Source organism: Filicampus tigris, chromosome 20, assembly GCF_054856515.1.
Source record: "Filicampus tigris isolate MCC_2025a chromosome 20, RoL_Ftig_1.0, whole genome shotgun sequence".
Lineage (NCBI taxonomy): Eukaryota > Metazoa > Chordata > Actinopteri > Syngnathiformes > Syngnathidae > Filicampus > Filicampus tigris.
Window position 1 is genome coordinate 10,038,472 of NC_141236.1, and position 24,142 is coordinate 10,062,613.

The window sequence follows — 24,142 nt, forward strand, 5'->3', positions numbered from 1 at the left end:
TCACAGTTTACAGCAGAACGCCTTTATTTCACTCACCCCAATATGTCTGCATTTTATTGCTCATTTAAAGCCACAGGCGGATTTTCAATTCACAGTTCAAATATGATACAGGGCTTGAATGCAAAGCAAATGTAAATGTTTGTTTGATTGTGTATTGCCTCCTTTTCACAACAAAGTAAAAAAAAGAAAAGAAAAGAAAACACATTTTTCCTTAGAAATAGCAATTGAGAACACACTAAAGGAAGTCACAGCAAGTTTCTAATGTCAGTGCCTCATGTCCAGGCCGACACATCAATCCAGCTCAAAGCACAGCAAATTGATATGTTTACAGTATATGCACAAAAATACATATATTGAGGTGTTTTTTTTAAAACAAGAGATATGGTGCAGGTTGTGCTTTAAGAAAGCCAATGCAGTGGGGTCTTGTGCTGAGATTGTAATTATTTCAAGGTGTAGGCCATTATCATACATTCTATAATGTAATAATTTGATTTATCACTCACGTTACAAAGTTTGACTTTGTAACGTAAAGGCTACACGTCATCTAAGACCAGAAAGCAGCTGCATATTAATGTTAATTGGTATATCTCATTGATATTTCTAAAGTATGTGAAATAGGAAATCATATAACAGTCAGCAGTTATGGTACTTCCTCATATAGTGCCAGGGGTCGTTTATGGGTCATTCATATCCGAGGAGTGCATTTATAATATTTTTCCACAAACAGATTGTTCTTTGCCCCCACACACACACTTCATAATTCTTTAAACCGAACCTAAATTCCAGTTTTGCAGATGTCATGTCTGCTCTGCAATGCCGTGTGAAGGGGGTCCTCGAGGGCCGCTATCCTACAAGTGTTAGATGTTTCCCTCTTCCAACACACCTGATTCAAATGATCAGGATGGTTATCAGGCTCTGCAGAGCTTACTGATGAGCCAATCATGTATCGGAGGAAGGAAACATCTAAAATATGCAGGATAGCAGCCCTCGAGGACCGCAGTTTGACAACTGTGGTTCAAGTGGATGATGCACCCAGGGATTCATTGGGGCAGGGCGTCGAATGAAAGGGAGCTCACTATTTGAGGGAATACGGTACTTTCTAAATGATTGCATCTTAGAGGTTTGTTGAATGTGCATCACTAAACAGCCAATTAGCTTATTATTACTGATAGCGTTAAAAGAGCATCAAATGGCTCCATGTGTAAATTTAGCACTTGTGCAATATATTGCTATTCCTTGTCGATATAATAGAGTACCTCTTTATACAGTATCGTATGCTTGCCTCGCGTTGCTCAATTTGACATATGTCCTTTCACTTTCAAACAGAGAAGCTAAAAATGTAACGATGGATTTCCCTTGCTTGCTTTCGATATCCCTGAATCAGTCAGAAATGTTCATCTTCGTCTCTTCGGGACATTATGAGCTGCCTTCTGGGACCGGTGAGGTGAGGGACACTGGACGGAGAGTCCAGCACTCCCGAGTCCAGTTTCGGGGTGGATGTGTAGCGCGGCCCAACCCGGTTGATTAAACCTCGGATGTCCCTGTGAAGAGCCGGATCGCTTGGAATGGAATTGAGACGCGCCCCCTGTTCCGAACCCCCAGTGTCCCGGTCCAAACGGGGGTTACTGGCACTGCTGGGAGATTGGGGATCGGCGCTGAAGTACAAGGTTGAACTTGACTCCGTGGGGCAGAAGTAGGGCTCTGGACTGTCTCCAAATACAGACTTGCCCTCTGGCGAGCTGCGCTTGAAATCCGATGCGGGCGACTCCAGCGGACTCTCCATCTCCAGGCTGTCGTCCTCTGCTTGTTCGAAGGAAGTGGGTTCGCTCACAGTCTGGAACTCGTCTTTACAGTCCGACAGGGGTGCCAAGCCTTGCCCCTGAGACTCGGACGTCGAGACGCCCTCGCAGTTGCCCCCTGCCGAGCTGGTGATGCCTTCGTTGCTCTTAAATTCCTGGTTGTACTCCTCCAAGTCCAAGATGGCTGCCGCTCCACCTGCCCCGTACGCTCGGTTGATCTTCCCCAGGTCGCCTGTTTTGAGGGCCAGTCGGATAAGGAGCCAGTGATGGTGGTAGCAAGGACAGGAGCTGTTTGGCCTCCCTCCGCACGTGCTCGGATGCTCCAGCAGTGAACCAGCCACTCCGGAGAGGGAGAAGCTTCCGTGGTTTTGTTCGCCGCCGACCGGAAGACTTTTGTCCCCGAGAGAGAAGGAGGACTCCCCTCGTTCAATGCACGTGCTACCCATGTGGTTGTGGTGGAGACCCTGTGCAATCTCTGTTGACTTTGGATGCAAGAACCGATAGTAAACAACCATGGAGGTAGCGCCTGTAACCAAAGAGGCAGGAAATCATTTTTCTTAGAAATATTTCACATTTTTTATTGGCAATTACATTTGGCAACTTTATGCCCTTTTCCACCAAGCTCTTTGGTTCAGTTTGGTTTGATTCTAGGCGTGAACTGAAATGAACTCTACTGCTTGGCGGAAACGTGGATTTCGTGTTTCTCAAATTTTACTGAACCGAGTCGGGCTGGGGTGCTGACAAACATTCTTCACACAGTATTGGCATATACAGTGCATGAGTTTTTAAATCAACTAGTAATTTAGTTGCGGTTATCCAACACAATCAGCAATGACTCACCAAGAATAAAGCTACATAGGACAGTGATCGGGAGGGTCATGTTGTCCCACGATGCTTCGCTAAGTAAGTCCGAGGCAGCCAGCAACAATGTGGTGTTCTCGATAAGCATGAACTGAAAGAGGAAGAAAAAGATCACATCATCATCACGTTGCCAAAGTACAACTGCGCTGTTGACTCTCACTAGTTTGCAGGCTACAGAAGTTGGGACCTACGCGCCCTCTCCACGAAAAGCAGCAGCTAACGCTACCAGTGCGCCGGTCTGACTACGAAGAAGTAGCGTAATCAAACGTAGCTTGGCCGCTGGCTTCTTACTGTATAAAAGCTGGCCATGCGGAAGCGCGACGGTCCGTCTTTGACGTTGAGGAAGAGGAAGACGTGGACTAGCCCCAGGAGGCCGTTGAAGGCACGCCAGCACCAGGGCCCGGCGCAGATGTCTGGTTGCTGAGATACCAGCCAGAAGGAGGCAGTCAGCCAGTGAAAACCTGCAGGTCAACGGAAAAATAGACGAGGATGTGTGTGGCCTGCTCTTGTCAAGCTGGCGCGGATGAATGGTGTAAAAGCTACCCCACAACTCCCACATCAGCACAGCGCAACGATCAGCGCAAGAGCTGTATATCAAATAGTTTGCCTTTGAAAAGATCACGTGAGTGTGCGCCCGAGTTGTTCATCCAAGCAACTAATGTGCATGTACCTGCCACTCCGCAGACCCACCAGTTGAACACCCTGGCGAAGAACATGAGGCAGGTCACCCTGGCACCCAGCATGCCCGCCCTCCACACCAGCTGGCAGAGCAGGGCCGCCGGAGGCATGGCGAGGTGGCCCGGCCGGATGAGACAGCAGGCGCGGCTGTACAGCACCAGGGCCCAGGAAACGGACAGCACGCAAAGCCCGCAGCAGTAGGCCACTGTAAGCAAAACACAAGTCAGCCGTCATTGCCTGCCGCCGCCGCCGCGCGAGGCGATTTAACATACGGAGGCGATCGGAGCTTGGAGGACACGCTCACCCGGCGACATGATGCCCACGTCGGTGGACACCACGATGTAGGCTTGCAGGAGGCTCTGGGGCAGGGTGACCACCAGCGCCTCCAAGAGCCAAAGGGCAGCGACGTCCGCCTGCAGCATGACGACAGCGCCCAGCTCTGCCACTGAGCCGTGCATGCGTGACACGTATCTCATGCAGTCCCATAGCCTACCAGCAGAGGGGGACGGACACGCACTTTAGATCTATATACCGTCCAGACCAATGGCAAGTCTGACCGTTTCCCAAGATGACCATGGGCGTAGCCTGAGCTATGACTAGAGTGGCCACTTGGGTCAAAAATAACCCAATTTGTTGACCTCTTGTTTTGTGTGACTTAAAACATATATTTTCCCCTCAAATAATTTTTGGGAGGTTCCACTGGATGCCCTTAACACGTGTGGCATTTTGTTTCAGGGGTGATGACGGACGGGTCTTACCGTTTGAAGATACCCAAGTGCAGAATGTGTATGGTCGATAGGTACCATCGCCTATCGTCGCCATCGTCGTAGTACCACTTGACGCTCAGCAGCTGGACCGCAGTGCCCGGAAGGAAGAGCCCGAGCGTGAAACCGGCCCATCGTGTCTCGTCATTCCAAAGGTAAAACCCTATACAGTAGATCACTGGAGAATACACACCAAAAAATAATAATAACTGCATTTGTGAGAGGTATATTAATATTAAACATACAACTAATCAGACGTACAATAGTTAGTCCTTTTCAAGACCTTACTCCAGTTGCAAATTAGTCCACTACATGAAAAGCACTGAGTCCTGCGCAGGTGCTGGTGTTAAAGCTTGATGCCATTGAGAGAAGTCACTCTTCACATTCACGCTCCACTTTCATGCACTGTCCTTGGCCCATTGATTTTGATTTGCTTAGTCAGACAGTCATCCATCAGATCTGTTCTCTGTGCAGAATGATTGTTTTTGTCAGTGTCACATGTTCGCAACCCTAAATAGATGCTTGCTATGATGCTGTATAGCGCTCATGTAGTGTCATCTTTGCTAAACATTATGTTCCACAAACTATGGCATAACTCTAAAGTGTATGTGTCCAAAATGCCATACAGTATAACACGAACCAGTTTGCTAATATCATCTTAATTCTTTGATCTCTTGGCCCACCAGCTGCCATGTCGTACTTCTACTCAGTCGGGTGAATGTTGGGCTGGTTTCTGTCCCAGTTGCCTTGGGGCAAAATGCTGGGTGCACTTTTGGCTTGTCGCAGCCAATCGCAGGGCTCATTGTAGGTGTGTCAGAAAAGTTCCAGGAATGGTGTCAGAAATGCTATACTTCAAACGCAAACCATCGTATTGAATGCAATTTTATAAAGCTGTAGATTGTTGATTTTTTTTTTTCTTAGTTCAAAATCAACCACTGTATTGATGCCTAGGTACTACTTTATGTTTGACATTCTAACTTGGAGCTACGAGCACGCCTAAAGGTCAGCTCGTCCAGTCCTAGAATAGAAACCCGCATCCCGTTCGCATCATCGTCCCAATAGTGGTCGAATCAGCGCCACCCTTGCAGCACCGTGCCTTTAATCATTGCCGCTAAACGTCATAGAAATACGTCATCAAAATGTAACATCCATCGGAGTCGAAGATAACACCAGTAGTCGGAGTGGTTGGGCTATTGCAGCCCGAGCGTGTCCGCGTCTCGCTATCGACGCCGCGCACTTACGAGCGCTCCTCTCGGCCGCGATGACCAGCGCCGACACGCCGAGCAGCGCCGCCTGGCACCAGGCGATCCAGCGCTCGCTCCGCCGGGCCGCCGACGGCCTCCTGCGGCCCACAGCCTCGGACGTGCTGATCATGGTGCCGGGCGGCGGCGGAGGCTCCAAAGCGGCGACATTATCGTGCGCATCCTTCGCCCCGCTCGGTGCGTGCCTTCCTTTCTTCTCCCGCTGCTCGGCTGCTGTCAAAAATAGATGACGTCACTGCGCACTTTTAAAGGGCCACGCTCAGCCTCGCCGCCACTGTGGGCGCTTGACCTCCTCTCCTCCTTCTTACCCTCTATATTTTTCATCATATTTTTGAACCTCATCCTATGCATGTGCAATTTAGTGTTTTCCTGGTTTTGTGCAGTTACTTTTTAAAACAGCCTGTGTGACTTTTATTCCTTGTGCCTCAACGGTGAGCTAGCCTCAAATTACAACTTGAAAGGGTGTCAGGTGGCCTATTGTCCAAGCAGGCTATCCAATGTTATGATGGAGGATCACAATCAAATTCACTGACCAGGTAACATGATGGTAAATATACCATTTGAAACCCTCCACCTTCCACCCTTCTCTAAAGTAATACACTCGCTGGTCACAACATTGGGTACACCTGCACAATGTAATGAGACGCAGTATTAGAGCTACAATTTGCATTTACAAATTCTGGTCATTTTCAGTTTCACTAATTGAACCATATGGTTATTGTTGCACTGTGCGCTGATTATGTCTTCCTCGCAGTTGCGAAGATCTGGTTTCTGTGTGTTTCAAACGCTCTTCCCAAAAACATAATCGCAACATGTTTGAACACATGCCAGAGCACCATGTACTGCCGACCCCAAAAGGAGAAACCAAAAGTAATATTTGAATCCTACCCTTTTGTCTCTTTACCATTATACCTCATATCAGTTATCGGTCCTACAAGTGCTCAAGTTAAGATTCTAAATTGCCCGTATTTGTGAATGGCAAGTGTGAATGGTTGTTTGTCTATGTGTCCCGCGGTTGCCTGGCAACTGTTGCAGAGTATAAGGCAATTACAACCGAGTTAAACAATCGACCCTGTGAGTGCTATGGAAAATACAATAGGTGAATAGATAGTAGCAGTAGTTTGCACTGCTTTATATTCATTTTTGACCCCTGGGAAGTACACACATGTTTTTTGTTTGTTTAATTTGCTGTTACGGCATCTCTAATGATTTTTTTTTCCTACTGTCTGTATCAGCAATGTAGAATGGAAGGCTTACAGTAAGCCACTGGCATATGTGGTTGATGCAAGTATATGTGCCAGTCTGTACGGAAAGAACTGCTCCACATCTTATAATAGGGCAGGCAAGTAGTAAATACCAGATTTGGAAAGCATACCTTTTGCAATAGTAATGCTGAAACAAATACAACGTTTTCCTTGTTTTAATACTTTACCCATTTCAACATTTTACCGCAATTCAACAGAATATTTGAAGTTTTGTGTTGTGAAAATTGGCTTTGCCGCATTTCACAACAAAGTAAGAAGAGCTTACAGAACTAATTGTCCTTTGCATTGTCCCCCAAGTCAAAGATACAATTAAAAACAACTCAGAAAATCGGTTAAATTACTGGGGGGGTGACAGAAGTTGTGTTTTTGACAGTGTGATAAATGCCACATCGTCATAGGCAGGCAAATTGTTCACGTGAACAATTAAGAAAAATTACCACACAGGTGGTGCCAATACCACCACGTGCCGCGATAAACGTTACACGCTGCCGTAAGAACGGACGTGGTAAAACTGAAGCGATGGAGTTTGAAATAAAAGTGCTGCTTCATGTGCTGTAATCAGCATTCCAACATTGATCTGAAAAGAGAATATGCACACGTGTATGTATGCCCGGTGAGGTGATACATTCTATGCCTGAAACTCGCTTCACAATCATGTTGAAAGCTAGTTAGCGAGGTAACAGGTTGACACATTGTGTTGTAAATCCATCCCTGAGCCCATAACAGGAAGTTTATCTACGTCCTCACGTCAGCACAGCTCGCTCACAAAAGGGCACCGCGTCACAAACAATGGAGGCTTCCTCCTCACACAGTCATACCTCTGCTTTATTTATATCTGCAATAAGACATATAAACACTCATCCAGTCTCACTCTTACTAGTAGGAATAGAAAATATTCTATGCACAATGACGCGTTTGGCTGACATGACAATGCAGATGTCTAACGTCACCAAACCCAGTTTGTATGAATCAATACGAACGGACTTAATAAATTAGCAACTTTTTATACATGAAACCAACAAAGTGTCAGGCCGCGCTGGTGGAGTCTTGGTTCTTCACATGCAAAAGTCGTTTATAGATGAGGCTTTACCTCAAATAGGGCAGCGCCAGAGAGCTGCTGAGTTGACCTGTCAGGATTACACGGCTGGATTAGCAAGGCCGTCTTCAGACTCTGGCATGCAGCCCGTCTCTCGCTTGATGCGGCTTGGATGCAGAGGTAGAGGTGGTCCGAGGTGGCGTGGCGAAGCCTCCGTGGCCGAGTCACAGCGCTCAAAGGCCGCCGCGGCGCCGTCCTGTTGTTTGGAGGCGCGGGTGCCCAACCTTTGTATGAGGGCACGCACGTGCCTCTTGTCCACCTTGGCCTCGGCCGCCACGGCCTCGAGCTGCTCGGCCGCCTCGCTCACGTCGAACCTCTCGATCTCCGAGTTGACTCTGTGGAGCTCCTCGGGGGAGTGCTGGCGCGGAGGCGAGGGCGAGAGAGGGCAGAAGCCCTGGAGGTGCACCTGAAGGCTGCACTGGTGGAAGTAGGCGCAGGGGCAGCGCGGGCAGCGGTGCGGCCGTTCCCCGCTGTGGAGGCGTTTGTGGAGCTTCAGGTGGATGAACTGCGTGAACCGGGCCGGGCACAGTTTGCACTGGTAAGGCCTTTCGCCCGAATGCAACCTCTGGTGCGTCTTCAAATTACTGGTGCTGCTGAATCGCTTGTGGCATACCTGCGTCAAGCGAGAAGGTCATTTCCAGGCCGGATTGGATCGCATAGTGAGGGCCGATTGGGGAAAAACCTACCTTGCACTCGTGGGGCTTCTCTCCGGTGTGAACCAGGTAGTGTTTCTGCAGGTGTGCCAGCTGAGTGAAGTTCTTGTTGCAGGTTTGGCATCTGAAGGGACGCTCGCCGCTGTGCACGCGCAGGTGCACCTGAGGGCAGAATTCGTTCATCTAAACATCCTCCACATGATTCGAGCGCTTTCCAATTTGTCACGCAAAGTATTCATACCTTGAGGTTTGACAACTGGCCAAAGACTTTCCCGCAGATGTTGCACTCGTACCGGATCTTTCCGTTCTGTCTGGTGAGCGGGTACGACAAGGTTTTGTAGCCGATCACGTGTTCTTCCCGTTTGGCCTTCCCGAGGTCCGCCGCACCGGCGGTGTTGCTTTGCATCGCCGTAGTCGGCTTCGAGGGGTGGCGGTCCAGCGAGGCCGCCGTACCGAGTGGCGGAGAGCGTCCTCCGGGCGCGAGCGAGGGCTGCGCTCTGCATGGGGCGCTGACCACGGATGTGGCTCTGGATGTGGATGCTGACGGGACGCCTGCATCGGCAGGATGCTCGGGAGTACTCTTGAGGTAGTTTGTTCTTTGGGGTATGAGGTTCTTTTTTACGTCTTTGGTCTCGTCAGTTGGAGAAGGAGTGAGGTCATCTTTGGCGTTTGATAGTGCAAGTGTTGAGTTCTTGTGTTCCGGACGCAGGAGGTTTGCATAGCCGTCGAAAGGCAGTAAATGGGCGGAGAGTGTCAGGTAAGGTTTTAGTCGATCGGCGTAGGGCAAGTAGGGGTGAGGTAGAATGCTGTCGGGGCAAGGCGGGTAGTGGGGTAGGAGATAGGGAGCGTGCCTCAAGGCTGGATAAACTCGGTCCGGTACTGAGGGTTCTGGGTAAGGTTTGGTCAGGATGTGGCTCGGGCTGTGCTGGAAGCTGAAGTGGACGCTAGAAGGAATGTGGCTACATAAAGCGGGCTTCTTGGCAGCCGGGGGACTACAAGACGGCAGAGGGGGCAGAGCGGCATATCTGCGGACAGGTTCGGAATGGGACTGAATTGGGTAGACGATGGGGAAGACTGAGAGGTTACCCTGAGATAAAGAAGCGTCCATTTGTCGGTGAAGGCCGGCAAGGGGTTTGGGGGGCTCTTCTCGGAGGATCTCGGTCACGCTGTGTCCGCGTTTCTCCGTCGTCTTCTTCTGTGATCGGCGATGCTCTGTTGGAGAAAGAAACAACGTTAGCAAAACATCCGGAAAACACAACTTTTTTTCGAGAAACGGATAAAAAGCGTAAGCACTAAATTACATTCAACTGTATATCAGTTCATATGTCTCTCTATATTTTGTCATGTTTTCAGGAAAGGTTGCAATATTACGATTGTGTTAATTTGTTATTGTACAATTACATTTGTTTTTCTCATATTGCAACTCTATTCTCGTAATTGTCCGACTGAAAAAATATAACTACCTAACTTAGTTCTAGGGCCACACTGAAAAGAAAAAAATCGGAGAAAATGTTTAAAGTTATGGGATTGAACATTCCTAGAAAAGGTTCACACTAACTGAGTTTGAGCACACACAAAAAGTAAAATTACGAGAAAAAGATTCACGAGTGCAATCGCAAAAAAGTCATACCTTTATTCGAGTAAATTTCCGTGTAAAATGTGAAGGTTTTTCAGGTAAATCCCAAATCAATGTGTTTCCAGTCAATAATTTCATTAAATGTTACAAAAATTCACTCAGAATCAAAGATGCCTGAAAATTGGAAACAAACAATGAGGAATCTGAAGCCAAATACTAATTTCCACGAGATCACAACTAGTCCTGTTATGCTAACCGCTCCACGTAATACCTGCCCATTTCCCCCCTTCTTCCATAACATATTTAGGTCACACAAAACACATAGTGCAACCCTTATCTACTATTTCCCCTTGTGCGTCCCCCTCCCCGCCTCCAACCCTGGGCAAACAAACAGCCGACACTCAGTGAGACATCAGTCTGTCAGCGGGTCGCCCTGTCAGGAAGTTCAAGTAGTCACTGGAGCGCTTCCTACTTCTCTTCCTCCTTCACAGCCAAATAAATAAGACGAGCCGTGCCAGAGTTCTGTCAGCAGCTCAGGCGACCCTCCAGCGTGTTTGTCATTGAACATTTTGGCGTTTCACTCTCGCAGCGTATGCACTCTTTGCGTTTGTCAATGCCGAGGCGCATGCTTCGTGTAGCCGCGAGACGTTCGAGGAGAAACTGACACGAGACACAAAAATCGGTCTCGTCTTACCGGCAAGTGCTACGGCTACACCTGGGACCGGGCCCTCCATTCAGGGGGTCTACTCTCTTTTGTGTCCTCACCTAACAAAAGGGCCGTGGGCGTGACCGAGCCACCTCTCAAGCATCCCGCGCAAAGGGCGTGTCAGTCGGCCCCTTGTTTGATTGCGAGTATCGAGAAACGGCGCAACCGTCAAGTCACAAACCAAGCGCAGTAGAACAGCCCACTGCATAGCTACTGATGTTTTTTCGTTTTTTTTCATTAATTTTTTTTGCTTATATTCGGACGGATTTTTGTTGACGTTAGTCTGAAAACGATTTTGTCCTTATACGTGGAAAAAAAGGCTTCCCAGGAAAACCCATTCATTTGCTTCCTCAATCCTAAAACGAAAATTCCAAAACAGCCACTTACCAGCGCAGTCCATAGCAAGCTGCCCCAGGGGTGGGTAGTTACAACGCCGGGCTAATTCAGAGCAGTACCACACCAGCAGCTCCTGGCCCGGAAGAAGCGGCTTAATGGTGTAGAAGTAGATGTCCGGGCCACTCTGGCACGCGATCAAGTTCTGCTGGTCGATGCCGCAGGCCGGGTTTACGTATCGCATCCAGTTGCTCTTGTCTTCATTCAAACCGTCCAGGATGTGGTCTAAGGTCCCATGGGAGAAGACCTGCAGCGGGGACGCAGTCGCACACGCAGTCAGCCGCCGATGACTAATCAGCTTTATGACGCGCTTTCAACCCCAAACGATGAAGTCACAGGCCGCCTGATGCTTTTATGGTAAATGCCAGCGAATCTCTCTGACATGGGCGCCGCGCGTCTTAATGGCAACAAGTAACAGAGGAAGTTTATTGAATGAGTACAATGCCGTTTGCGCTCTCATTCGCTTCATCACGGATGATTCATCAATTTTATTGGCTCTCGGAAATTCACAGTCATTTTCACTTTTCATCCCTCGCAAAAACCTACTTCAAGTCTTTAAACCTTATCAACTTTATTAAGTATTTTGCCGCAATTCACTTTAAATACTTCTTCCGACTAAATGTACCCACTTTTACTATATGTTATATGTAGTACGTAAGACATGAAACGTCATGATATCCTCTTTATGTTGTATTTGAGAAGATCCCCGATCAGCATATTGAAGGTTTGTAAGCGCATTCGTTTCAGGTTGACGAAGCGCTTGAACAGACTCTTCTGGTTTCATTTGCAGCTTCTGCAAATGTGTTGGAACGTGAGAGAGTGTCATGAAAGTTGTCCAAATGCTGCTTGAATGGAAGGCGACGGTTCTCAGGCTCAAAAGCCACTTCCTTTTGCTGCGTCAGTGTGCAAGACCTCGCTACGCTGGAAAAGTGCGGACGTTTTGCGCGCCGTATTTACTGGCAGAGACGAGCGCAGAGAGGGCAGAAGCGCTGCGTCACCGAAACCGAACAGCTGTGCGCTCGCGCCCTTATACAGCCGCGTACTGAGTGTACAGTCATGTCAAACTTCACAGGAGGCAAAAACCACAAGGGCTAGCACGGCCGCATCGACGTCTCGCACGGAGTGAGAGGATGCGAATGGTTTTCAAAACAAAGCATGCGCTCGCTGGCTTACCCTCCAAAAATACTTCCGATTGGCATCTTTCAGCAGCGTTTCATTGGTGTATCTTTCCCCTACTAGAGGCCCAAAGCGTGTCCCCTTTGGTATCAACTCCTTGCTGGTCACGCCAAGCACCTGTCCAAAACAGAAGTCTAGTTTACAAATTGAAGGCCTAGCCAAGTGTCCAGATGATTTAAAGAGCCTAATTAGAGGGATGAACAACCAAAAAAGTACATTTGTGGCATCATTTATTCCCCGTAGAAGCACTTTTAATGCGGAAGTCAACCCAAACACTTTTTTTTTCCAAGAATATGTTCCCAGCAGGCCCGCTAGTTGAAACACGGCATTCTGATTAATTTTGCGTTTGTGGAATATAAATTAAGCAGCAAAATGCACTCGTTTTTAGCCATCTCCGGGGGCGGCCATTTTGTCTTCTGACAACTGAAAATGACATCACAACTGCTCACTACAACCAATCACGGCTGACCTGTTTTCCGAATCTGAGCCGTGATTGGTCCTTGTGAGCGGTTGTGATGTCATTTCCAGTCGACAGAAGACAAAATGGCCGCCCCAGAGATGGCTAAAAACGAGTGGATTAACACTTAGTCCACAAACGCAACATTAATCAGAATGCCCTGTTTCAACTAGTGGGCTTGCATAGAACATATTCTTGAAATAAAGCCGCCAGAGTGACAGATTGCGCTCCTCCCCTTACTCGTGCTGAATATTTCAGAAGCCAATCGCCCACGTTGTCTTTGCCGGCATTAAAATTTCACCGCTACTCATGTTCTGTCACATCCAGGTGTGAAAGGCACCGCTCTCGAGCCTCCAGGGCGGGGAAGAGAGGATAAAGTATCACGGGCATCCCCCCCCCCCCCTTCGACTATAATCAACGGCACCTTGAGCCAGGGGCTCAAGCCCGTGTAAAACAGCTCCATGGCGCTTCTCTTGTGTCACGGGTCGCTGTAACAGATCCCACCCTTTGCTGTCAGCCAGACCCCAGACAGACTTGACTCCAGGGTCAACAACGTATTTGTGCATCTCGACTGCTTCCTCTGATCTTGTCTCGCAAAAAGCACGCCCCCTCTCCGTGCATCATCCACGGGGTTAATCTTTCACTGTCTGCCTTCCTATCTACGATCTCTTGCAATGGCGGTTAAACATAAACCTCCTTACAAGATGCTTGCAAATAAAACTAATGTGGCTGACCTACAAGGTGGCTTCTCGGTGCCTCTACTTTGCTTTACGGTGTAATTGAGCGCTCGAACAAAGGGGGCTGAGAATCCGAGGTAGCTACTAATCGCACAGACCTCAGGCTATGTGCCGAGGCGCTCGGCAATCGTCTCAGGCTTTGCCTCGACATAGCAAAGGCAGAAATCAGACAACAACGTGTCGAGTGTTTCCCGACGGATGAGTGGAAGCAGGAGTGACGCAAGGGTAGCGTAAAACATGTCGGGATATGACTACACGATGAGCGTTCGCCTTACCTGCGCCGAGTCCAGGCGGCGTTTCAGAGCCAAGTTCCTGGGCAAGGACCTCTCGGCGCGTGTTTTGCTGCCGCTTCGGGACTTTTCTTCCAGAGGTTGGTCCTTTACGATGTACGTGCACTTCTCCTCAAAGTCGGCCTCGCTCCACGACGTCATGTCTGAGTCCGCAGACATTGCGACCGCCATGACCTCTGTGCTGTGCGGTGACCCGTCAGAGGTTAACATGACTGTGCTGCACTCAGAAGACGAGGCCTGGGGGGGGGGGGCAGATTTGAACAAGGTTATTTCCCAAGAGTGCCTTTGTGGGAGTGAACTACAATTGTGACACCGAGCTTGCGATAAATTGTTGATGTACGATTCACAAAAAAATGCCGGTCATGAGAGGAAGAGACAAAAACGCCGTTATAATATCCCGAAGGTTAGGCCAGTGTGTGATATTTTTATCGCTTTCAACAAAACAAAACAAATACGATTTTTGTGAACCACACAAATGTCCATTATACTATTAAAGGGCATTTTGGTTAAAAATTATATGACATCGTCATGTGATTTACCTTGTCCACCGAGTTCAAGTAAATCATACACTTGCACAGTCAACAATCAGGCATAATTATGATTTTTTTTTAAAAAAATAATATCAAGGTAGCTAACAACATCAGATTGTTAAATAAACATAGCACAAGAGGCCCACCACTGTCATATAGACCACTAAAATCGATGCGCCAGGGTCGCTAGACTAATAAAAATACCATTGTTCTTACCACAAGCAAGCGTAATATCAAGCTGTTATTTTTTTTTTTTACGGTCAAATTTCGACATAACTGTCGCTGTACACAGTGAGACAACAGGAGGCATTTTTACAAGAGGCTCTGCAGCTAAAATTACAGCGAGGAGGCAGCAGCTACTTACTTTCCCAGCCTCGGCTACTACCGGACAAACAAACTTCAAAGCGGAGCCCTCATGCTCGCTGCCCCTCTGCCCCCACTGTCCCATACATCCTGTGAAAATCCCAGTCACAAACCCCGGAGCTGTGAGGGAGGTTCCTGTGCGCGTCATTCCCCCTGCAGCGACTCCACTTTCACAAGGAAGCCAGCCAGCGTTCTCACTGACTCAAGCAGACTTCCTCTCCGCCAAATGAGACTCTGCGCTGTCTTCCTCGCTTGTGTACTGTCTCTCCCTCCAGTTCACATGAAGATTGTAGACAGATATCTCACTCACGACCCCATCCCCCCTCACCCAGCAAAGCCTCAACTGATGGGATGAAACAGTGAAGACAGAAGAAGCTTTGATTAAAAAAAAAAAAAAAAAAAAAAACAACAACAACAATGCTGGGATATGCACTCCCAGAACAGCTTCCTCCTCCGGCTCCTCAGGTTGCCACTCAGTTGGTGATAAGATAGCAGACAGTTAAATGTGACCAAGCACACTTTTGTTTAAACAAATCCTGGACTGGTTAGTCTGAATTTTTAATTGGAGGAAGGGAGGGGGGGGGGGGTGTTAAAGTCATTTGTAAGCATGGTTGCCTTCACTTTTACAAGGCTCAAGACCCAAATTAGAGAACTTTTTTTATTAACATCACACACCGTGCTGTAGCAATGCATTGTATACAACTTAACTAGATTTATCATTTTATTCTGTATGTACCTGGGGCTAAAAAGCGAAACGTGGAGAGTCTGTGTCGCAGAGTATAAGAATGAATCATATTCCAGTAATTTTGACCAAACATTCTTGGCACCATTCTAAATGATTTTACCATTCAATGTTTTAAAGCAATTTAATGAATGATAGACTGGCAACGGTATTTTATGTAATTGATGACTGTGATTTCAAATGTGTAAATTTAGGACTTTTTTTTCCCCCAAAATATTTTTTTAAAAATTAGTCACTTTCTTGTGTCATTTCCAGCCAAGGTTATCTCGTTCAATGACAACAAAATAATCATTGTAACTCAAATATTTCCCAGGTAATGACTAATTTTGGGCTTTACTGTACGTGTCACCTTTCGTAGACTACATTTGTTCAACGAAGTTGGAGTGCACACCAAAGGACGTTACTCTAAGGCTGTCCAACCATATTTCACCCAGTCAGTTTCAAACGAAAAACCTGAATCGACCAATAACATTGTCAACATGAAGATAATTTGCGTCGTTTGACTCAAATCAAGGCGATTAAAAAAGTAACCCATTTACCTTTGTCCCCGCTACAATAACACAATACGCAGACGCCCCTTTAATTGCACTAACAAAATGCACACGGCGTTAACCTTTCACCCTGTTTTGATGCGAAAATGTGCGCGCCTCGGAATGAGTGTCACAAGGCTGACAGCTCACTCCGAAACCGAGGATGCCAGCGGTGACACTGCAGAAGGCACATTGTGAAAATCTAGACATGGGTCAAAGGCACACAGATGTGACCTCGCGCGTAACGACACGAAGACGCCCTTTGTCTCCAGAAGCGCGACTTGGGCTTGATGCGAAAACCTCGAAACGATATCAGTGCATCGGAAAAGTTGGCATTAGTTGGAAAAGGATGCGAGGCACTTACTGTGAAGCCTTGAGAAGAGCCGCACATAAGTGAGGCTGTGTGGCGAGCTTGCGTGCGTGTGAGCAACCAGTGGCTCTTGTCCCTCTCGAAACCTCTCTCTCGCTCGCTCTGTCATTCACTCTCTCGCTCTCTCGCTCTCTCGCTCTGTCTTAGACAGACTCTATCTACCTGTTTGGGACTGACTACACTCACTTTGCCGGTGCAACCTCCTCCCCCTTCGCCCCATGGCTCCTCCTTGCCGTGTGTGTGCGTGTGTGTGTGTGTCAATCTTTTGCCCCAAGGCGTGAGGCTTTCTCGAAAGGTGTGTGTGGGTGGGGGGGGCTGTCACCCAGCTATGTCCGGATCAGACGCATACGTCTTCATTCTTTCAAACATCTACTTCCATCCGTCTCCGAGTGCAAAACAACCATGCGCGCTTTGTGTTGGGAAGCGAAGACTGCTAATAGGGGATGACATCGTTTGAGTAGGCGAAAGCACTCGGCAGGCAAGCATGGCATGACATGGCATGGCGGGCATAGTGGGGGGGGGGGGGGCGTGGCAAACAGGGCAGAACACGACCGCGCTCCACTTGCCAAGGGTGATCGTCTAGGAGTTTCAAGATCTGAGCTTTGTTTCTTCGTTCTAACATTCAGAGATCGGAACGTGGTGCCTTCTACTTGACTGCTAGCTAAAGCGTTGCTAGCCAAAGCGCTAACTTTGTCGAAACATATTCGTCGGGGTGTATCATCCCGTCGATGTGAAGAGATGTGTTCAAAATGTTTCTGACCGTGTAAATTTGACACTCCCAAACCTCTTGTGTGGCTTGCGGAGGGAGCGCAGACAAAGTTCGTATCGTAATAGCATCAAAGTCCCCCACTAAGACTAAAAATGCTTCTTAGTGTATTCATGAAGTAATCTGTTGACAGATCTGCCCACATTTCAATGTGGATAGCGGTTGAGTGCAAGCACTAAAATATGAACCCGTAGCTCTTGTGGGTCTTTTTTCTTTTTCTCTGATTTCAATTGCTTTCTTTTGTGAACGATCGTACTAGCTACCATGCCGGCCGTTGGCTGTTCGACTCTTTGATTGTTTTCATCCACCGACTTGTGATTCAGCGAGTATGTCGCTGATCTTATCGTTTCTTGTGTTTCTTTATGACTCAAAGTTTCTGGAATGATTGGCTCTTCCTCGAACTTGAATGAGACGTTTTTAACTTCTAATGTTTTAAGCGTGCATGCCTGATCAGAATCGAGACGTCCTTGGCCGATGATGATTGCATCTCTGGCACTGAATGAGTACATCGCATAAGTTGATGGACAACGGAGCAACGAACATGAATGCAATTACAAAGGAGAAATTAAGAATATATTTTTTACCTTTGGTCTACTTTGTCGTCGAGATTCCGGATTCATATGGCATTGCTTTGTGAACTGTGAATGTGACATCGACTGAAAAATGTTTTGGCTACTAAAGCTTTATGACATGAGATGATTCCCTACGATTATGTCACGTACGTGAAGAGTCATGAAAATATTTTTCAGTATTGTAAGTGACCCAAAACGCTATGGCCTATAGACTACAATGGGAGCTAGTTTAGCTAAAGTGAATACATTTGCCGATGAACGTTATAGCCATGTTTATTCATCATTGTATGGATCGATGCATGCAACTTTTTGTTTCTCCTTCAGTCTCGCTGCGCAACAATGTGTGTGTTGTGCTGCTTGTCGACGTGTAGTCCAGCTTTCACTCTCGTCTCCTGTCTTCTCGTCCTGCCTTCCAAAAGCAACATTTACCTTGGCGCGGCGCCAGCCCATTCAAGAAGCGGCTGGATTTCCGCACACATCATTCTCGTGCTTGACACGCGACACGCCGCAAACAACCCGCCTTGTCTTTCCATTCGGCGTCGTCGTGCCTTTTACTGTTCTCGCCCCGTGCGGCGGAGTTTATTGTGTCTTGTATGCTATTGTCTTGTTTTTTTTTTTTGTTTTGTTTTTTCGGTTTCTTTTCTGACACATCCTGTCCTGCTCGCCACACCTGACTAAGCTACTAATTACAACTGCTGACATGAGCCACCGTGTAATTTAGAATCCGCTTCTGCGTCTCACTGTTTGCCTCTTTCTCCTTGCCTTGGGTCATCTCATTCATCACCTTCTATTTATCTCCCCTCCTCTTCCTCTCCGAGGCTTCCCTATCCCAGTCTCGTCCGCCTACCTTTAATACCCGCATGCATTGTGTGAGCCGTCTACCTATGGATTTGCGTGCTCGGAGTACCTGCGTGCTAGCTTTGGGAGTTGGCTGGGATGACTTGATGCCTGATGATAAGTGGTTTTATAGCGACGTGACAAACCTTACATGCAAAAAGTTCACGGCAATGTCATGAAAATCGGTGGCATTTTTTTTTATGAAAACAATTTCGTGTGCCGCTCATCAGGGTGAAAAAAGTCGTCTTGTCTTTTAAGCAGCTTTGGGTCATGGCTTGACTCTAAAATCAGCTCTATAGGGATTATGATAAACATTTGTTTATAAATATTAAAAGGTGAGAGCTGAGTACATCCTCCTTTATAGTTCTGAGGCTCCGGGTTCGAATCGTGGCGCCGGCCTTTCTGTGTGGATTTAGCCTTTTGTGTTCTGCGTTTTCTCCAGGCACGCCGGCTTCTTCCTTTTCCCCCACATCACTGCCATTGGAATCAAAACACTCAGTTAGCTGCTATGCTATGCTTAGCAGCTAACGTTAGCAGTAATACCTCACTGCCTCACAATCGTCATTATTCACTGTTCCTTCCACTCGCTCATTGTCGCGGCTAGCATCAGTCAAGTCCAGACTCAGCATTGCATTAGCCAACATATGTTGTGATGCTAGCTGATTGGATGATAGCGCGGGCAGCCTATCACGTAGCTTCACGATCATTTCCATGCTTGATTCTGTACCTGCCTAAGGTCCTTACTCACGTCCGGTAGTGTACATTCATGCTTTGAACCGAGAGGCGTCCTTGCCATCAGAATTATTTCGAAACATTCCTTGTCAATTTTGTACTTATTATGGCTTTAAGACACAGCGCTGGTCTAATACAAGCGCTAGCGATATTAAAAGCGGTTGCCTGACCTTTTGTTTAAGTTCAAAGCACCAAAACTTCCACCACCACCACCACCACCACCCACCTCGACGTCCACCAACTGTCTTTCCTTCGCCGGTGGATGATCTCCTGTTGACAGGTTATTATCATAGTTTCGAGGCTAAGAGGAATGTCGCTGCACTACACGCACACACGTGTGCATGCATACACAGCTTTACATCTTATTCACACCACCCACAGAGAGAGAAAACAACATAGTCACAGTGCAAAAGTGACAGCCCTCCAATGCAGCCTACAGTAATTAACGCTTTAAATGTCATCTTGTTTTTGTATTAGTCTGGAATTACTGGACAATTCGATAGCTTACTAATGTGTCGGAAAGGCCTTTTTCTGTTGCAACATGACTAAAAGCCATATCCGTATTCCTTTATTGTTCGTGAGTTTTTTTCCCCCTTCTCTTTTTCTGCCTTAAGACAGTTTTTTTTTTTTTTTTTTTTTTAAGCAACTTTGTCGAATGTTTAATTTTACAGCCGAGCTGTGGCTAATTTCATGCTTAGATCCAATCAACTTTGTCACATTGCCGACGAGCAGTCTGCGGTCTGTTCTCACCAGAAATAAAGGGGGCTTTGTATGAGAAGTAATGCACTTTTTAAAAATTGTGTAATATAAACGCATATAGAATACATATATTGATATTGTTCAAACGGTCAGATGCGTCGATTAGGAAGATGTGAAAATGCAGGCATTTCCCATAAATGCCATCTAATGCAATAATCAGAGTCTGAATAATTTTCACAAAACATAACACATAAACTAGTCAAATGTATCAAGTTACATCACATGACCTGACAATAAGTTCTAAATTAAATTTCCAACAACAATGAGCCTTCCATACCAGCCCTATTAGGTGTTTTGTTTTTTGTTTTTTAATCAAATACATAATTTGTATTGACATTGGTCTTAATCTTTCAACGATGATTATGATGGACTGTCGGCAATATTCCGACTTCCTTCTTATAAAATGACTACTTTTTCTCATTATGTTCTGAATTTACTCTTTTTTCCCTCTCGTAATATTACGAATTTGCGCTTCTCTTATGAGCGTTTATATGCTTGGCCAACCTGTTGAATGCCCCTTGCTCATTACATTATATATATATATATATATATATATATATATATGGCCGTAATTTTCCCCGGCCTCCCGTAGATGATAGCTTGCCGCGTGGCTATTTCCTGCAGACCTTTTTTTTTTATTTCCAAGAGGCAGCGTGCTGCACTGTCATTTGTTGTTGAGCAAGAGGGCAAGAGGAGAACAATGCGGCGTGATTCAAGGCTTTACTGCTTGAGGAATGGCGTGTGTTGTAAACGGGGGAACTTTGAAGGCGCCCGGTGACAACATGGATGACATCACCAGGTGCCACAGTGTCTGCCTGTGACACTTTTACACAATCACGCAGCACAGACGCACTCTCGCCCTCTTCTCTGTGGAGCAGTCAGACGGCACTGCCCTCCACCTGTCTCCATGTCTTACCTGCCCTAGTCATTAACACGGTCCTGGAGCCCCACTGTAAGTGCACATGTCAACAGCGAAATTACAGGGCGCACCTTTGCCACACATATTTGTTTTGCCTTTAAAAGGCTAATATCCGTCTGCACGCAAAGCTTTACACTCACTCTACTCACTGCCCGGTCCACTGTATTTTTTTTTTTTTTTTTTTTTCAACCCGAAACAAAGTGAAGTTCAAAGATAGAGGAAAAAGAGATGATGGACACATTTGAAGCACATCAGGGGTCTTCTTACCTAAGTCTGAATGTAAGCTTTGGTGCAGTGTTTTGCTTCTTGGTGCTTTCTAAAAAAAATCTATTGACCTGGGTTACAGGCATGTATTGAAATACTTTGGTTGGAATACAGTAAAAAAGAGAGACCGTTGGGAATAAATTGATAAAGAAATATTAGAATGAAGGTTGTAAATGTAGGTATGCGATGTTACCCGCACTACAAAATCACAAACTAAGATTTATTACCTTGAATTCCTGAAGAGCTGCGTTATGTTTGATAAGAAAATTTGATGGCCATTTATTGCCATATCCTGCCTTGTTATGGTCAGAGCGCACACTTCAATAATTCATTCATTCAACCATTTTTAAAATGAGCATTCTTCTTCCCCGATTGGCTACTGGAACAAATGGTCGCGTCCAGGGTCCGTTTTGAACAAGCACATTTTTATGTTACTTGATCATCAGCCTCTTGAAATAATGGCCACGGTCATATTTTGACAAAAATCATTTGAAACATCTCCGCAGGGTGCTGGATGTCGCCCATTTTATTAGAGGTGGCCTCTGCTAAACTCGGCTACATGCTTCATTAAACACATCATTCATTACTACCCCTGAAAGGAAATTATTAATCAACTTAATCTAATCCGAATTTGTTTCAGTTTTTTGTGCTTTCTGGAAAACTGAAAAAAAATAAATAAAAAAGACTTAGGCCATTATTTTAGAAGGGTGGCAATATATTGCTCCTTGTGCCATGAATGTTTAACGAGCACTCTTGTTGTTGAATTGCGTTGCTAAATACTGTGACGCTAGTCAGCAAAAGTGGAAAAACAATGCGCCACATTGGTGGTCCGTTTATTTGTCAGTTAGCAGTCTACTTCCTGGTTCATGGAGGATGACGAAATACAAGTGAACCGTTTCATTCTGACTTGGCAATACAGTCCTCGGTTTACGACAGCGTTCCGTTTCAACGGCGGCGTAACCCTGCCATGAATGTTTTGGGGGTGCGGAGGAGCCCTTTATGAATGATAGCATGAAAAGGCAAAACCACAAGTAACCGCAACTAGTCTTGTTTGTGTAATTAACACACGATGATGGTAAGTAACAAATAGCAGTCAAAGCGGCACATCTCACCATCGTGTTAATCCAAAGAGATTTTCAACGCAACCTTAATGTGACTAGGGCTACTTTTGACCTCTCACTGTACATTGAAATACAAATTAGGGCAAACAAATGCCCGCAATGACAGTTTAGCGTGGGCAGCCCGGCTGGTTTGACGAGTTGGAAAACACGGTGCCAGACGACAAGATACAAATCACTCAGACTGCGATTGTGAAGCTCTTTTTTTTTCTTTTTTTTTTTTTTCCAACCATGACGTCTTTTTAATGCAAGTGTAAATATCAATGATGCGTGTGGCCCACACCTGTAAGTAACAGTGTTTTGTTTGTGCAAACTGTCCCTTTATCTTGGCATCTTTCAGCGGGCCGCCTTTGAGCAACACGAGTGTCTCTGACTTGCTTTCAACATGATCAGCAAAACAATGACAAACTTCCCTTCCACTCTGACTAATTGGCAGGTTGTTCTTGTAGCTCTCGTAATGTTTTTTGGTCTGACGTATGACCGAAGTGATACGGTTGCCTCACCTCAAGCGAGGAGTTTTCATCACTTTTCATGAGAAACATTAGACAGGAACTAATCTTGTAATCCACAAAACTTTGCAGGAGGTTGGGTTGCCAGCAGCTTTTGAGAGCCTCGTAGCCTTTTTGCACTTTTTGGAAGCATAACATTCCCTCGCCAATGAACTGCAGTCGAAAACAGAACATTTTCTTGCCCGGCGGCAATTTTGCAATGTCGCTCCGATGCCAAATCGGTGAGGCTTAGGCACGACGATGATATGCTGACGAAAACCGCAAACTATCAAATGCTGCCGATGACCTAACATCTGTCCGAATGAGGAAAAAAAGTGTATCGTGACTTTTGAGGCACGCTGTATGACAATAATTTGTGATGTTTTGTCTGTGGTGTTTATATATATATAAAAAATTGCCAGGTCACATTTTATTGTTCTGAAAACTCATGTTTGGATTTTATTTTTACTGGTCACTTGACAAGCTTTCAAAGCCACTTGTATATTAGGCAGAATGTGACGCTTTCCCCCAAAGCCCAATTAACAATTGGCTTTTATTCTGTTTCCTTGGCAACCGGCGCCCGAAGGCTTTGCTGCCCTTCACAGCAAATGAAGTCCACGGCCACAGACAGTAACAAGTAGCAGGAAAAACCCAAAACTCAGATGGCTCCATGCAGTTGTGTCATCCCGGTTGACCTCACATATCCACATAGTGACTTCAACCTTTTTTACGATGACATATTTGGCACGTGCGCCATACATCCAAACCCCCAATTGTGTCATTTGTAAATTCCCACTTCCTGTTGACATCCGATGGGACAGGCCGTCCTGACCGTCGACCACGTCACACGCAGGCAGGACAGGACAGAGCGGAGACTGTCGCCCTGGCCCTCGGTGGCTAATAACAGCCCGATGAGACGAACAGGCAGGAAGAAGCCGTCCTCTGTGATCTCCGCACTTAAAAGCATCCTTGAGCATTGTTGTGTCGCCTTGGCATCCCCCTCGGACAGACGTTATTATTAGGATGAAGGGGCAACTGAAAATAGGTGAGGTCGTGTCATTTGTGCTTATGTAGTACAATAGACAACCTTTAAATGGTATGTTGTTTGCAGTTTTAAAAAAAAAAATTTTTTTATTATTGACAGTAAAATGTTTTATTGTTTTCAAGGGACGATTCTATGTCGAAAAACATCCCGTATAGGAATGCTTGTGCAACATGAGGTGGAAATGATGTCATCGTAAGTGAAGGTATGCTGATGGGTCCTTGTTTGCTTTCACAATTACCCAGTTCAACGAAAAAAAAATGTGAATTGTGCATATTGCTCAGCTTCACCCAGCAAACTGCGGGAGGGCTGCGCCACTGTGGGAGTGGTCCCGGCTGACTTCAATCATGGTCAATCAAAGCGGATCCTTTCATTCCCTTTAAATGCGGCATGTTAG

General features: G+C 46.4%; 3 protein-coding genes across 5 annotated transcripts in view; 1 reads left to right on the forward strand and 2 right to left on the reverse strand.

The window, feature by feature from the left end:
* On the reverse strand, positions 1-5,607 carry xkr5a (XK related 5a). The gene is made up of 7 exons (XM_086019689.1): positions 5,344-5,607; positions 4,097-4,280; positions 3,643-3,827; positions 3,331-3,543; positions 2,952-3,121; positions 2,640-2,751; positions 1-2,325 (listed from the first exon to the last, which is right to left on the reverse strand). Exons 1-7 carry the CDS (start codon positions 5,474-5,476, stop codon positions 1,385-1,387), a joined length of 1,938 nt encoding a protein of 645 aa, XP_085875815.1. The 5' UTR covers positions 5,477-5,607; the 3' UTR covers positions 1-1,384.
* Positions 3,378-24,142, forward strand: part of prep (prolyl endopeptidase) — a 27,984-nt gene continuing 7,219 nt past the window's right edge. The window contains exons 1-2 of the mRNA XM_086019688.1: positions 3,378-3,545; positions 4,074-4,257. The gene's annotated coding sequence lies outside the window, so the exon portion shown is untranslated. The remainder of the gene's footprint in view (positions 3,546-4,073; positions 4,258-24,142) is intronic.
* On the reverse strand, positions 6,769-17,637 carry prdm1c (PR domain containing 1c, with ZNF domain). Of its 3 annotated transcripts, none has more exons than XM_086019514.1 (7): positions 17,599-17,637; positions 13,699-13,950; positions 12,227-12,346; positions 11,048-11,300; positions 8,620-9,590; positions 8,412-8,540; positions 6,769-8,338 (listed from the first exon to the last, which is right to left on the reverse strand). In XM_086019514.1, the coding sequence occupies exons 1-7, from the start codon at positions 17,632-17,634 to the stop codon at positions 7,766-7,768; spliced, it is 2,334 nt and encodes a 777-aa protein (XP_085875640.1). In that variant the 5' UTR covers positions 17,635-17,637; the 3' UTR covers positions 6,769-7,765. The 3 variants fall into 3 exon arrangements, with proteins under 3 accessions (XP_085875640.1, XP_085875641.1, XP_085875639.1); XM_086019515.1 differs by lacking the exon at positions 17,599-17,637 and adding an exon at positions 16,243-16,489; XM_086019513.1 differs by lacking the exon at positions 17,599-17,637 and adding an exon at positions 14,608-16,224.